We start from the raw sequence: 16,207 nt of genomic DNA, 5'->3' as shown, positions 1-16,207 counted from the left end.
CAGATCTGATTCTAAGACCACAAAAAAATTTGAAATGACTTTTCAAATTTTTCATGATAGCTTGGCAAGTCAGAAATTTTCTGTAGAAAGTAGCAGAGATCTGAGCTTCACAATAAACACTCTTAGGAAAGAGATTAGCAATATTGCTTATTTACTTGCAAATGTAAGCCTAATTTGGTTGCAGGGCTATTACCCTCGTTCTCAGAGTTGTGGTATGTCATAGCTTATTGCAGTATGTGTTCCCTGATGTGGTGTTTATCACCTTTGGTGCCTAGGCTGAGGTTATGATTTTGTTGTACTTTGTATTAATGGCTTGTGAGCTAATAGAACCGCTGGTCATGAACCTCATCCTGTCTGCCTGCTTGGCACTGCAACACCTCTGAACCTTGGGAGCCATCTGCTGGGAACTATTAACAATCACACCTATATTATCCCACATCTTCTGCTTCTCTGGCTAATTACAGAGGCATTTGGGGATTTTGAAAGATTTGAATACTCTTGGGATGCTGAAACCAGCACGGTCCTATTGCTAGGAGCCGTGAATGTGGTTCAGGTCTTGTTTAGAGGTGGGTTTTTTTTTTAATCTTTTGGTTTGCTTTTAATTGCCTTCCCTCCCCCCCCCCCCCCCCCCCCCCTTTTTTTACTTTATTTCAGTTAATAAACTGTTCTTATCTTGACCCATGCATTTTACAATTCTCTTTTCCATCCCCCTGGGGAGCGGGGAGAGAGTGAGCAGCCACATGGGAGTTAGTTGCCATCTCTATTTAAACCACAACACAGGGTTAGACAGACTGCTGAAGCTGAATAGTTTTTCATATAGAAATGCCTGGATAAAGATGTAAAGGCTCCTAGACAGGTAAATACTGAAAGTCTAGACTCCAGGTCAGATCTCTCCAGAGGAGAGAATCTTCTCCTTTGCTCTGCTGGCTTCACTGCTTTTGATGGAACCTGGGATAATGGTTGGCTTTTTGGGCTGTGAGTGCACCTTGCTGGCTCATCTCCACCAGCACTCCAAGTTCTTCCCTTCAGGGCTGCTCTCAATCCTCTCATGCCCGTGTTGGTACAGGGAGTTGCCCCAGCCCAGGTGCAGCACCTCACATTTGGTCTTGTTGAACCTTATGAGGTTCCCACGAGGCCACTTCCAAGCTTTTCCAGGTCCTTCTTGGTGACATCTCATCCCTTGCACATGTCAGCTGTAACGCTCAGCTTGATGTCATCTGCAAATTTGCTGAGGGTGCCCTGGTTACCACAGTGTCGTTGGTTGAGACAGTCGTTGTCTCAATATGGACCCCTGAGGGACACCACTTCTCGCTGATCTCCATTCAGCTCTTGACCAACACTTTCTGGATACAGCTGTCCAGCCAATTCCTTATCCACCAAACAGGCCTTACAGAAGTCCTGACAAATGACAGCCACAGTCCTTCCCTTTTCCACTTGTGCAGTCACTCCACTATAGAAGTCCACTGGGTTGGTCAGGTGGGACTTGCCCTTGGTAAAGCTGTGCTTGCTGTCCTAAATCAGCTCCCTGTTCTCCATGTGCCTTAGCACAGCTCCTAGGAGGACGTGTTCCAGGATCTTCCCAGGCACAAAGGTGAGGCTGACAGGCTGGTAGCTCCCATGGTTGTCTTCTCTACCCTTTTTAAAGATGTTTCCCCTTTTCCCAAGTCACTTGGGACTTCACCTAACTGGTATGAACTTTCAAGTATCATGGAGAGTAGCTTGTCAACTGCATCAGCCAATTCCCTCAGGAGTCTGGCATTCATTTCATCAGGTTCCATGGACTTCTGGACATTCAGGTTCCTTAGGTGGTCACAAGCCCAATCTTTTACAGTGGGAAGAACTTTGCTCCCCCAGTCCCTGCCTTGAGAGGTGTGGGAAGAGAGATTTGTCAGTGAGGCAAAACAATAATACCTCAGCCTTCTCCTAGTTTGTTATTATCAGTTTCCCAGTTGTGTTTAGCAGGGGAGTACACTTTCTTTGACCTCTCTTTTTTGGCTGAAATACCTAGAGAAGCTTTTCTTATTGTTCTTTCCCTTGCCAGGTCCAGCTCCAGCCTAGCCTTGGCCTTTCTGACCCTACCCCTACACAATCAGGCAGCATTCCTATTGCTGTATTTTAATAAAAATCTGGGACAATAGTAGAATACTTTATCTTGGAACTTTTGGACCACTAGTCCAGATATAGCAGGTAAGCAGATAAAGAGGTCCAGATGTACTAGGTAAATAGATAAAAACTTTATGACTAGCTTATTCTATTTAGAAAGGCAATAAAACTAAACTGACAAAAGTTTCAATCAATTTGTGCATTTTTCTTGTCATACAGGGATCAGTTATAAGTGGGCATTTTCAGCATTTATTTAGTTGCACAAAATACTGTAATACCTACCTCATTATCATCTGATACACATGAAGTGGAGTTGAAAAACAAAGGAAAATACTTAATAGCTTGTCAAGTTCTATCTGTTTCACCTTGCATGCTTTTTACCACTCATCTATTTGAAGGCAAAATTAAAACAACGCAAACCAAAAGTCTGCAAAAATTACAAGCTTCCTCAGAATGACACAATCTAATAGAGATGTCCCTTCCCTGTAATTTAAAGCATATTTGGGATTTTTCTTTTGCTTTCGAGAAAATATTCAAATATTCCACAAGGAGTTTGCTTGAAAAGAAAAAAAACCCTGAAGCTTTGAAGTGTGGTGTGAATTTTTCACAGCAAAACAGATGTGGAATTATCTGGAAAAGCAGGATCAGCACGGTTTGAAGGAAGTCTCCCTCCCGCTAGCTGCCTAGCAAAATGCATGAGAGGTAAGGGAGGTGTCCATGATTGCTTCCCCTGGGAGGAAGTGCCAGATTGACAGAAACATCATCTCTGCTCTTGTGATAGGTGGGTCACAGAGGTTTTTCTCCTAGCCTGGAGAGATTTTGAATGTTTTCCCATTCAGTATCACAATGGAGCCATAATTTCTTAAATAACAGGAAAGAAAAGACCCTCTGTTGCTCAAAGCAAGAGCACTAAGACGCTTGCCTGGGAAGTTATGAGAGAGTTTTAACAGCGGTCTGTTTTGTTCAGCTTGTCTTGCAATCAACGTTCAGTCTCACCACAAGCAAGTGTCCTGGTCACCAGGGCTCTGAGCTCTTCTGGAGTCTTTTGTCTTTTCCACTGCAGCAACTGTATCAGCTATTCCTTGCTGACAGCCTGGGCAAAATGGAGGGGCATTGTTGTAGTTCCATGACTGTAGTTCCTCAGTCTTTCCTTACGGCTGTAGTTTTTAGGAGAAGCTCAGTGCTAGCTCTGGGAAATCATCCCCATTGAAATCAGCATGTGAATCCCCAGCATAGCATCTTTCATGGGAAAAAAGTGTAATACAGATCATGTTATTTGTTTAAGTGGAACTCTGAGTGCTTTTTTATATGGCAGAAAAAAGATACAGCAGTATTCTCATGTATGTGTGCTGCACTGATCTAACTGTTCCTGCTGGGTGGCAGTCTATATTTACTTGAGTTATCTTAAATATAAATGTGAGGGCATAAAAGCTCTCTGACTAAAGATCTCACAGATGATTACTGCAGACTCACAGTGCAGCTCTAAAATAGAAAGCAGCATGTGACTCTTCACTCTGGCTTCCCAGGCTCCCGCTAGCAGCAAACAGCAGATAAAAATAGAAGGTTGTAAGCAACCAGGATCTTTAGTTAAATATAGAAGTCACTCTCCATGACAGTAAGGAGTCCAGGACAACAATGAAGTCTCTCCGATTCATTAGTGCCGAAGCATTCGTGTCAAATGCAGAGTTTGCCAGGAAGAGTCTCGGAGCTGTTGCCCATGATCTTTTTCCGCTTCTTTTTAAAGCCAGCTATTTACTGGAGCAAGGGGAAGTGATTCACGACTTGGTAGAGAACTGGCCACTTTTTGATTTTAACATGGGAAAACTTTTGGGAGCTACTCTGGACTACGAGGAAGACCTGAGCCATAGAACATGCTCAGTGTGCTTGGAAAGCTGTCTGACAGGGCTGAGAGACTATGTGCTGAATCAGTCTTCTCCCTACATGAAAAAGTTGAAAGTGGTCGACCTGACGGGTATAAAAGATGTTGAAGTTCAGTATTGTAAGTGCAAGAAGACGATGGGCAGGTGGGCCAGGACACAGCTGCTCTGTAAGCTTTGTTCAGACCTCCTGGTTTACCTGCAACAAGCACAGTGCAATCCAGGTACCTTTGAAGTCAGCATCAGTGTGCTAATTGACTTGTTTGTTACAGAGCGGAACTTTGAGCTGGTCGTTCAGGCCCTGTTGAAGAAATGCAGTTGTCCGCTGAAAATCTGCTGTGTGGCATTCAGATCTGACAACCTGACCTTGGAGAAATTCTTCTATATCATAAAGCTCACTGATCCCTCCTTGTTGCGCAAACTGGAAATAGTTCATAATGTTCACTTGGAAATGGAACACTTGGAAATGCTCTTCAACAATATCCACTTCCCTCTGTTGATGTCCTTGACCTTGCCAGCACGAACATTTAATGTGCGGAGGTTCACGGCTACAGATGAGCAGACGCTTACTAACATAGGCGAAAAGATGGGTGAAATGACACAGCTTACTGAGCTGAGTATGTCATTTTCTATACTCACTGGAAGAATACAGAAACTTCTCAGGTAATGTGGTCATCCTGCTTTCAGTCACGCTGTAAAAAAGAGCACTTTGTGCCACCAGCAAGCTGGGAATCTCTGAGAGTATGGGAAGGGAGTGTATCTTGGGGTGTATGTGGGATGGGGCAGCAGGAAGCTAGGAAAGATTATGTGTTGGGGAGAATGGGCAGCCAATGTATACCTAATACACTTTGAAAAACTGACTATTTTGATTAATTTTCCAGAGTCCATCTGGTGAGAATATACTTTTGGCTACCACAGAAGAGACTGGTATACCCAGACATTTTTTATTAGAACTTATGTATTAATCAGCTTGCGCTGGCCTTTGGTGCAAGTCCTGAGTTGTATTCCTAGTGTTTTTTAGAGTATCTAGTGAATGTTTGACCTCTAAAGAACAGTCAGTAAATATGCTTTTCCACAGATACTGTATTTAAGTGGAATAGCTGATTTTCATTTGAGACTTTGATTTGAATTATTTGTTGTGTCTCTTGATGTCAAGACAGGAGAGATTTGATGGCTTTTTTGTACTGCAAATTAAGCTGATATGTGAATATTCATTATGAATTCCACTGGAAAATTGGCAATTTTCAAAAAGCTAGCAAACTACCAGTGAGCAGTACTCATATTGGAACAGGAAATAAGTTAACTGTAAGCTTTTCAGAGCATGTAAAAAAAAAAAAAAAAAGCAGATGTAAGTTTTATCCAGACAAATGACCTTGGTCTAAAATTTTTCCTATACAAGAAGCCATTTAATTTAAAATTTATGAGTAGCATACTGCATATATTGATTGATACAATTGAAATGAATTGAAGTTTCTAAGCTTGATCCAGCTGAGCCCTGTGGCAGAAGTCTCACTAGGATGTAGTAAGTATGAAAGTGATCTCTTGCTTTTCATTTGTCAGAACTATTTTATATTTAATGTGAATATCTGAGTATAATCTCAGTTACACTTCTTCCAGCCTTCTTCATCAGAATGTCTCTTTGCAACTCCAGAACACTACAATGTATAAACCTCTTGGGCATTAAAAATTGTAGCAGAAAAACACCAGCTAGAAACAAAAGCAGATATCCTGTCAGAATACTGATTTCATATTGGAATTAATCCTTCCCTAATGGAAATTATCTAAATCTCTGGAATTACTGCAGCTTTCTACAAGAAGCAGCTACCAATGCTCTTATGGTAGTAGTGATCTGCTGTTAAAGCCAGCAAGTGACAGACACTTTACAATATATAACTGGTTAAAAAATAGATACATAGAATGTTAATAAATTAATCCCCATTAAAATAGCACAGAGGAGTCATGCATAGAAGGAGGTAATTAATGGAACTAATTTCAGGAAGAAAATATACTTGCTATTGTTGGCACATGCTTCTATTTTCAAGAGAGGTTAGAAAAAAAATAATGTGGTAGATAGCTGCATTCATAATGTGGCTAGATGCATGAAATTTTGTAAAGGTAGCTTTTCAACATTTTGTACCATAAATCGTTTTTTCTCTTTAAATTTGCAGCCCACTAAAAACTCCACTGAAGATGCTGGATGTTTCCAACTGCTCCTTGAACCATGCTGATATGGCCTTTTTAGCCAATAGCTTCCATGCCAATCACTTGGAAGCCCTGGACCTCAGTGGTCACGATATACCTGAGCTTTACCCATCAACATTCTTTAAGCTCCTCAGCCATTGCTCTTCAGTGCTCAGGAGTCTTACCCTAGAGGACTGTAATATCCAAGACACTCATGTCAACATGTTGATTTTAGGTTTAAGCCCTTGCCAGAAACTACAGGAGTTCAAGTTTATTGGAAACCCACTGTCATCCCAAGCACTTAGACACCTTTTCACATTTCTCTGTGAATTGCCAATGCTGAAAAATGTGGAGTTCCCAGTTCCAAAGGACTGCTACCCTATTGGCATCACCTACCCCATTGATGATGCCAGTGTTTGCAGATTTGATCACCAAAAATATGAAAGGGTAGCAGAGGAGCTTAACCTGATTTTACTCCAAGCAAACAGAGACGATGTGAAGGCTTCAACACCACTCTTTGGGAGTTATGACGCAGCTGTTCAGGAGACAAACAATGAACTGGGAGCTTACTTGATCAAGTCCTTCAAAGAGACTTTAGAGAAGTTCACTTCTTCATTTAACAAAATGAGTTAAATTTGTAAAATTGTAAAGTAGTGATGAGATGATCTGCCAAACCAGAACTTAGTCTTTTCTAGATCTGCACCTTCAATCATCAGTTGTGAATTTTCTTTAATTTTTCAGCTGAATTTACTATTTGAATAGCCTCTAATCACTCGAGGTACTGTAACTTATGCTATATCTATTGCATACTCCTTAAACAAGCACTACTTGCTCACAAAAGAGGAGAGGACACTTAATGATGCATTATTTTATACAAATGCACTTTTTCTCAGTAAATCAGATAGGTGTTTAAGCTTGGCTGATTTCTTATACAGGTTCCCTTAGATTTGTCAGCTAGTCTGGTAGCCCTGCAGAAAAAACAGGGAGGTCCTTTCCAAGTCCAGCAGGATGGTCAAAAGATTGTGCACATATCCTCACCTGTGGCTCCCTAAACTGATTTTTTTTTTTCCTGCTCATGACCTGAATTTACCAATCTCTGTTTTAGGTAGTATATTCCAAATAATGGAGAATGTGTAACAGTCTCCATATCCCTGTGCCTCTTTCTTCCGCAGAGGCAAGTGCAATAAACAGAATTTGTCTGATACACTGCCTTTGGTGAGGAGTAAAATTCCATACTGAGGAGGCAGCAAACCAAATGGTTGGCTGACAGCAGGGGATCTCATCCCACTTACGCAGCAATATTAAGCAGTCTGTGGGGACTCTGCTGATGTTCTTGCAATGTGTATTTTAGAAAGGCGGACCAGGACAGTGCTGCACAGCCATGCCTCTCATGTCAGCAGGTCAGTGCCTCAAGATACTCCCTTCCTGGAATTAGCTTCTTGGCTGGTAGAATGTACCCTGCTCCTTTTAGCTGTTTTAAAGAAAGTCTGTGACTCAGTAGTACTGAAAAAAGACTAGTGTTGAAAAGACATGCAAAAAATTTTATTCCAATGTCAATTTAAAAAATGTGGAAAAGAGACAAGGCCGGTTGCTGAGTAACTAGAAGTTCATCTGTGTAAAACACTACTGGCTTTCTGTCAGGACTGTGTGTTCTCTACAGACTTGCAACCAGTATCAGGAAAAATTGCATTTATTTGTCTAACTTTAGTGCAAGGAAAGTATTAGAATGACAGAGTAAACAGTATTTCAGAGTCCACACACACAGCATTGGAGCATAGGTAAAGGGGCCAACTGGATGTCAGGACATTAAGGGCCACAAGACATACATCTGGAGAGAGTAGTATAATTGGGGCCTGAGTGGTAAACAAGTGCTACTCAGCTTCTCACCTGTAAAACTAGAGACTTGGTTAGCTCTAGGTAATTAAAAATAAATAGAATAATATTTAAAAAATATATATAATAAATATACTTTAATAGTTCATGAAAACTTGTTCAAACAGGACTGAAAGTGAATGTTTGTAGCAGGAGCTGAAATGTCACTGTAGTATTGAGGATCATCATTAAGATAACCAGGACAGTTTACTTGAAATAATACTGAGCCTCATCATCTGAGGGTAAGGAAAAAACTTTCTTTATTTAGGCAGTGCTGATTTGTTAAGCTTTCTGTTTATCCACAGCAGGAATATGCAAGCAACTCTTAACCTAATTTATTTAAAAAAAACCCAAAACAAACAAAAAATTAATGGACCGAGTACTAAGCAGAACTTACATGTTCCACAACATGCATTTAAATTATTTTTTTGATGTCAGCTCACATTCTAATATGTTTTATTGATTAAACAAATGATGATAAAATTGAAAGTGAATGGTCATGACCTGTTTATGTTTACAGAGCCCTTGAAAAATAAAAAGGTAATCTAAGTTGCTAAGCTTAGGAGTTGTGAATAGTAAATGAAAGAATTGGGTCCCATATGACCTTGCTTATACTTTGACAGAATTCCACATGCTCCTTTATCCTTGCCTCTACTGTACCTTTTCTTCCCTCCAACCTCACCATTCTTTCCCTTTCAGACTTCACCCATGACTTGTCAGTCAGATTTAAGTTACTTGAATTTTCCTATGCCAAATGTCTACCTCTTTGGGATGAGTAGTGGTGCTTTTGCTGGGAAAGGACACTGTACTATAGCTGTAAAGTGCTATAGTACACTCTTCCCCCCTCCAATCTAACAGGTTGTACCTGGAGGTGAAGGCTGGCCGTTTTGGAACATGCTGTGGTATGACAGTCAGTCCTTGCCTTTTTCGCTACACACAAAATAGACAGCTCTTATTTCAGAGTAATTAGATGCCTTATAAAGTCTGCTGCCTCTGTAGCTTTCTTTCTGGTTTCTTCTTGCCATGGTTCACCCCTTTACTTTATTTCCTTCTTTTTTCTGAGCCCCGCAAACTCCTGCCTTTCTTCCATTTTCAGTCTCATGTCTATATCCCGGGCCAGCAGAAGTATGTAGCTTTTGTTTTGGTGCAAAGTGACAATCATCACTATTAGCTCTCAGATATCCCACCTTTTTCCCTTTAGTTTCTTTCTTAATTATGTTGATTTTAGGTTTAAGCCCTTGTTATTATTGGTTTTAAATACAGATCAAGCTTTAGCATTTTGGTGTTTGCCTGATTTACTGCAACAAGGATTTCTGTCCTCTCTCAGAAGGGTTCCTTTACATCTTCTGCCCCAGCAGTGTGATTTTGGTTTGGACCTGCTCTTTCTTCCTTCTTCCATGTGTGTGGGACTTGGAATGCAGCTATTAGAGAAGAAGGATTAATGCTACGATGACCTAACCATATAAAGTTACCTTATACTTTGCAAGTACAGACAGATACTGATTGGTGCTCCCTTTTCTTCCTTATGAGACTGTTGTCAGCTTCACTGGGTTCAGACTGGAGTGAATCCAAGTTCATTTGTACTGTGTCTCCAGAAACCTGTCTAAAACCTTAACTACATACCACCTTGAGGGGAGACAGTCTTCTAAGCTCCAGTTAAGGCTGCCCAGACAGAGACAGGACAGGAGTTACCACAACACTGAAACCACACAGCTGTCAATGGAGTGAAGATGTCCAATGTGTTGTGAATGGAGTTGAATTCAATTCCCTCCTACCACATCTGCTCATGATGTTCCTTTAAGTGTCTGAAGAAGAACACTCAAAGCTGCTTGAGGTTTATTTGTGAAACACACAGAAGAGATGCATGTATGAAAAAAACCCTGAAAAACAAAACCAGGATAAAATCAAAATCATTCTCAGCATATTCAAACAAATGTTCTTAACACAAAATGCAATAATGAGTACCACAGAGAAGCTAAAGGCTAAATTTTTAGTACCAATATAAAGAAAGAGACTGCTAAATTTTTATTTTATTCACCATGCTTTATTCAGTACCATGTTTTATTTACCATATTGTACTTTTTTATTCATTAGCATATTTTAATTTCATTTGCTTGGACATGTTTTGTTCAGCAGCAGTTGCTTGCAAATCTTTCTCTTTTGCAGGGTAAGAATTGCCAGAAGAGCTTTCTGCTGCTGAAATTGCTAAACTCCTCTGTTCAGTAATGTACTGAATTCGGTGAAATACCTAGTACATAGGAAATAAATATTCTCCTTTGACAAACTTCTTGAAACTGAAGAACGGGCAAAAAATCTTTATAAATGACCTTTGTTACATCTGATCTTTTCATAATTTAAGTCATATTATGTTTCGGCCACACATAGAGCAATTGAAAAAAGCAACAGGAAGAAAGATGACAGTAAGATTTTTACTGTGGAAGAAGCAGCACAGCAGCTCTATACTTGGAGACAGCTATCTCAACAACATAAAAGCCTATCAATAGAAAAAGGCAAATAAACACTACTGTTGCAGGAAAGTTGTCATACATGAAACTGAAACAAGCTCCCCAATATAATCCTGCACCTTTTAAATTAATATTCTTAAACTCAAAAGTTATGGGCTATGGGTCAATTCTTCTGAATGCATATGACCTTTGCTTACAAAGCTCCTCTTTCTGTCCTTAAAATATGCATCTGTCAACAACAGAGCAGGACTGTATGAACCACCTTGCAAAGAAATAAGGGAAGGAACATTATACCTAATGCTCTCCACAAACTGCCTTCAAGTAAAAGTACCCTGTGTGAAAATTATTGTGTCTAGGATAATAATTTATGATGTAAATGTAACACCTGTTTCAATGAATGTGTGGCCAGAGATTCAAAGCTGCCTCTGGTTAATCCTAAAAGCAGCAAGTGTAATCGCTATTTTGTAGGGATTTTTTAACTAGTCTTATACCTAGACAAAGAAGCTTTACTTTTGAAGAAAACACGTTGACTGTGACTGATGATTGCATTACTTTTAAATGTCTTTAAATAGCATCCAGCATGACCTTCACTATCATTCTTTCAGGTACTAAGGTTAAAGATTGTTTGCTGTCTAAGGTATAGCTGCATTAAAATTGCTTAATTTTACCCAAGAAATTTTTACAAAATAGTCCTAAAGATAGTTTTAATCTCAAGTAGAATGTGCAGACTTTATGCAGCATAGGATCACAGGATTTTAATGGGAACAGGACTTGTCTGTCCAGAAAAAAGAAAAATTATTTCTCTCTCTGGAAGATGATCAACTCTCCACCTTGTTCTCAACTTTAAAATATTTTAAATTCCATAACTGAGAATATTCAAACATCTAAAACACATATCTGTTCTGAGAATTCATAATGAAGATGGAGGTAATTTTTTTTTTCCTTCTCAATCTTTCAGTCAGAAGTGATTTTTTTTTCTTATTGCTTCTGCTGTGAACTGTGGGAAATCATGTACTGAGCTGTTGCTTTTTCCTTTTCCATGCTTTTCTTCACTGGGCTGAAGGTTTCTCTTAGCCTCAGATCCACCATACAACATTGGTTTTACTTGTTAGAGTTTTATTTGTTTGCTGTAGAAGGTTTCACAAACTGAAAGACAACCTTGGCTGCGCTTATCATTATTTTACTTTTTATTTTGAGCACCAGCTAACATGCTCCTAATGAAGAAGGACTATAAGCTTTATTAATGCGTAATAAAACCCGGATTTCTTTTTGTTTGTTTGTGTCTTTTTGTTTTCTGCAGTGGTTTGATATTTTGGCTCTCTTGCCCATTGCAAGCTTGGAATGGAAGCAAGCTCTGCAATTCCCTTGGCTCCATTTCCCCAGAGGTTCTTCCTTGAGCAAAAGAGGAAGGACTTGGAAGGACTCCCAACTTGCTGCACAGTTTACTGCTGCTGCTTCCCAGCTCTCCCTGTGTCCAATACAAGTGCAGGGCAAGCACTAGAGTGCTTTTCATGCATCACTGGCCAAGATACCCAGTGGCAGAGCACATTTTGGAATGCAAAATGTGTGCTTGTCATTGATGCATGACCTACTTTGGAAAATGCCTCATGGCACCATACACTTCTTTTGTGTGTGGTTGGTATCAATCCTCATTCATTCTTTTAAGTTCTCATTCTCTTTCATAAACCAACATAAGGTTCTGTTTCCACTCGGAATACTTTGTGTATTTCAAAGTGATTTTGGAGCTGTTTTCTGCAGGAGTTTGATATTTTGGTATGGTGTGTATGGGGGCAGCTGTTCACCAGTGCAACTTGTACATTGAAGCACATTGATGTGGCCTCATCACAGTGTGACTGCTGCCTGAAGTTCTTTAAATATTTAAGTCCAGTGCATTCTACTGAGTTTTTAAAGGAATATGCAGTGAGGCTTGGCTACTTCCTCTATTGGGATATTGTGCTCTAAGATAATTCAAGATTGGGTTCATAATGCCTGATTCCTGGGTATCAGAAGAGAACAAGCTCAAAACCTAGCTCCTCAACAAGGGGGAAACAAAAATTAACGTGTTGAAAGTGTGACCTTACATTGTAAGTATGTCCTTACATTATTTACTTTTTTTTTTTTATTTTTATGTTTGCATAGTAGAGAGAAAGCTGAAAGCTTATATATTCATGAGGTTTTAGCATTGTAGTTCAGGAAGATGATGGACATTTATTCCAAGCCACTAAGTTAAATGAGTCGGATGATTTTAAGTCGGTGGTGTTAATGGTCTTACCTGGAAGCACTACCATGTAGAATATAATACAGCAGAGGCTCCTCAACCACATGCTTTGATCTGATTTTATTACACTACAACTTACCTTGATGCTATTTATGTTCAGAAATACTAATTTAATGGAAAAATTTAAATATATATATTTCAGTTACCTTTCAGTTACCTTTATAATACTTTGAAAATTACATATTCTTTCCAGATTCTTTAAGTGTTGAGGTTTTCTTTATCTTTGTATTTCAGTTGCCATCAAATTGGTTTCAGTTGAGCCTGAGATTCAGTCCAATGGAGCTCCCAATATAAAGGCACATGTACTGGTCCTTGAGCCTGATTTTGTGAACACAATCCAGGTTAGCCTTCTCCTATCTCCATTAGATTAAACTATTTATGCTAAGCCCATTTTGATAAAACCAGGCAGGGGAGTGGCTGCATGTTTAGCTGGCCTGGTAGATTTGGAAGAAAATACAAACCAGTGTTATCTTTTGCCTTCCCAGAGCTACAGGCACCCTGCACATCCAGTGAAAAATTCCTCAATCAGTGTTTATTTCCAACACACATGGGAATCATCTGGAAACCCTCTGAAGAATAAAATGCCCCATTTTCCTCACTGTCCTTTGACTGTATTAGAAAAATCACCTACCTTGAAGGATCAAGCCCTACTTGATCCTCCTATTTCTGGGGCATCTCTGAACACCTGCAGAGAAACATGGAGCAGCACCTCTACTTGGCTGAGGGCAGAACTTCTTTTGAGAAATTTGGCTGGGGCCCAGCTGCTTTCTTAATTGTAGAGAGGGGGCCAGTTAACATGCTGCCTCTTGGGATGCATCTGCTTCATGGCCTCTCCTGAGTGGGAGCAGCAGAGTAGAGCAGAGGAGCTGAGGAGACCTCATCAGGCAGCTTGGGTACATCATGATGCTGGTGTTCAGGAACACATAATCACGGGATGATTGTATGCAGGTGCTTTTATTGAAGAGCTCTGGGTGTCAGGGGCACAGACCCAAAGCTGACTCTGACATGGGTTCAGGATGAACACGTTTTTATACCCTTATCATTATATAACTATATATTAATTATTAAACTTATATTGTTCTGTTGTATACATTGATTTCATCCAAGCATGGATTTTTGTAATTTCCATCAAACCCTCCAAACATCGTTTTTCATGATTCTTGTTACAATTAAACAATAATTATATCCAATTACCAAACAATCATCGCATTTAACAATCATATCATTTATCCTATAACAATCACATTGTTTATCATAGTCATTAAATGATAATACAGGTGCAGTTTCGCATGATCCAGTAAAGCCTAACATTTTCCCAGGGCCTACCAGGCCCAACCTTTCTTTCCTATCGCCCTGAATATCCCACGATTTTAGAAACAATTTATCCTGATACGATCAATGATACCACACCTGACCAAAGCTGCAGTGACCTCTGAGGCCGTGGGTTCTTTTGGCTCTTACAGTCAGAAAAGCCTTGATTTCCCTCCATATCCTTTTGTCTGGGAATTAGGGGTTCTAGTGTACAAATATAAGTGTACAAAGGTGTCAGCAAAAGGCAGAGTCGGGGAGGGCTCTGAAGGATCTTTTAAGTGAAGACAAGAAATTTGAGAAAAAAAACAACTGTAGGATTTTCTTAATGTAATGAGATGGAGGGGGTGCCTAGCACTGATGGCAAAAGTGTTTATTGGGAATTGAGTTAATAGAGGATGTGACAGAATGAGAGCTCTAGCTGCATGGACAGTCACACCTCAGGAAAAGGGAGAGGAAGGCACGAAAAAGATCAACACTGATTTGTGAGCTTAAAAATGAGCTTAAGCTTATGAGTGACAGTTTGGAAACCGAAATTGTCACCTTTACATCATATCTGTCCTGTTGTTACCTGTATTATTAAAAGAGGTGGCTTTATAAGTAATAGTTTAATCCCTGTATATAATTAATTCTGCTGTTTCTTTGCAGGCGATTGCTGGAATGGCAGTTCAGGCTGCTGCCACGGGGTGTCTCTCCCTGATACAGCATGGCATCCTTTCAGCTGTGACCCACATCCCCTCCCCGCCGATAATTACTTTCTCTTATCTGGTGAAGAAAATTATCTTCAAAGGATTTCTTTGATTAAGGAAATTCATTAATAGGATGTCTAGATAATATTAATGCTTTCCTGCTTAAGTCTTCTAAAGCAAAATTCTTCTTAAGTTCAAACTTACTGTTTGAACAGCACATTATTCCATAGTTTCTTAAGATCAGCATCTTTGGAGTTTAATGGAAGCTCTACTATCAAGTAACTATCATTTTTTAGGTTCCAGAAAAAAACATTTGAGAAAAGTTAATCTATGTGTTATTATTTCAGAAAACATCCTTGCCCACCTCTTACACGTACAGATTTAATGTAAATCATTGTGAGTGTTTGCCTGAAGAAAAATGTCCCACTTGGGCTTTCTGAGCTCAGCTCCCAAACTGTTATATTCATACTTAGCAAAACGGACAAATTAAAGAAATGTTCAGGAAATTAAGGTCCATTTGACGCCAGGAGCAGCAGCTAAAAGGTGTGATTGTTAATAGTTTCCACCAGATGGCTCCCGAGGTTCAGAGGTGATGCAGCGCCAAGCACGCAGGATTTGGTTCATGACCGGCTATTTCATCAGGTCATAAACCCGTGCAAAGAGCAACAGAGTTGTAACTTCAGCCCACGCCCCATCGATGATCAGCATCACCAGAGGGAACATGTGCATCAAGAACTGTGTTCTATGATGCGCCTGTGAGCACACATGCAGGGAACAAATGAAACAACATGGTGACCAGCAATGATTAAACCAATTCAACGGTTCCTTAAAAGTAATTTGTTTTAACAAGCTCTGATCAGATTTGTTGTTATCTCAATCCTCCAGGTATTACCGAAAATGTCTGTTGTGGTTTAACCCCAGCCAGCAAGAGCCATGTAGCTGCTACCTCGCTACCCTCACCCCAGTGGAAAGAGAATTGGAAAGAAGAGGCAAAGATCCTGGGTTGAGATGAGAACAGTTTAATAGCTCAAACAAAATAAAATATACTACTGCTTCTACTGACAATTGTAATTGAAAATAGAGGCAAGGAGCAATAAAACCCAATAGAAACAAGTGATGCACAGCACTATTTCTCGCCACCCACTGACTGATTCCCAGCCCATCTCCCAGCAGTGATCTGCCCCTCCCAGCCAGCTCTCCCAGGTTTATATACTGGACACAGTGCCCTATGGTCTGGAATAACATTTGGTCAGTTTGGGTCAGCTGATCTGGCCACGCTCCCTCCCAGGTCCTTGTGCAGCTCCTCACTGGCAGAGCACAGGAACCTGAAAAGCCCCTGGCTCAGGGTGAGCCCTGCTGAGCAACAGCTGAGCCACCGGTGTGTTAGCAACATCAGTCTCACACCGAATTCAAAACATCACACTGTACCAGCTG

General features: G+C 40.1%; 1 protein-coding gene across 1 annotated transcript; it reads left to right on the top strand.

The window, feature by feature from the left end:
• Positions 1-1,179: 1,179 nt before the first annotated feature.
• LRRC14B (leucine rich repeat containing 14B) lies at positions 1,180-15,832 on the top strand. The gene is made up of 4 exons (XM_059850756.1): positions 1,180-4,643; positions 6,149-13,117; positions 14,733-14,852; positions 15,659-15,832. The coding sequence occupies exons 1-2, from the start codon at positions 3,739-3,741 to the stop codon at positions 6,792-6,794; spliced, it is 1,551 nt and encodes a 516-aa protein (XP_059706739.1). The 5' UTR covers positions 1,180-3,738; the 3' UTR covers positions 6,795-13,117; positions 14,733-14,852; positions 15,659-15,832.
• Positions 15,833-16,207: the final 375 nt, after the last annotated feature.

This window comes from Haemorhous mexicanus, chromosome 1 (genome assembly GCF_027477595.1).
Source record: "Haemorhous mexicanus isolate bHaeMex1 chromosome 1, bHaeMex1.pri, whole genome shotgun sequence".
Classification (NCBI taxonomy): domain Eukaryota; kingdom Metazoa; phylum Chordata; class Aves; order Passeriformes; family Fringillidae; genus Haemorhous; species Haemorhous mexicanus.
This window is presented reverse-complemented; position numbering and strand designations above follow the sequence as displayed.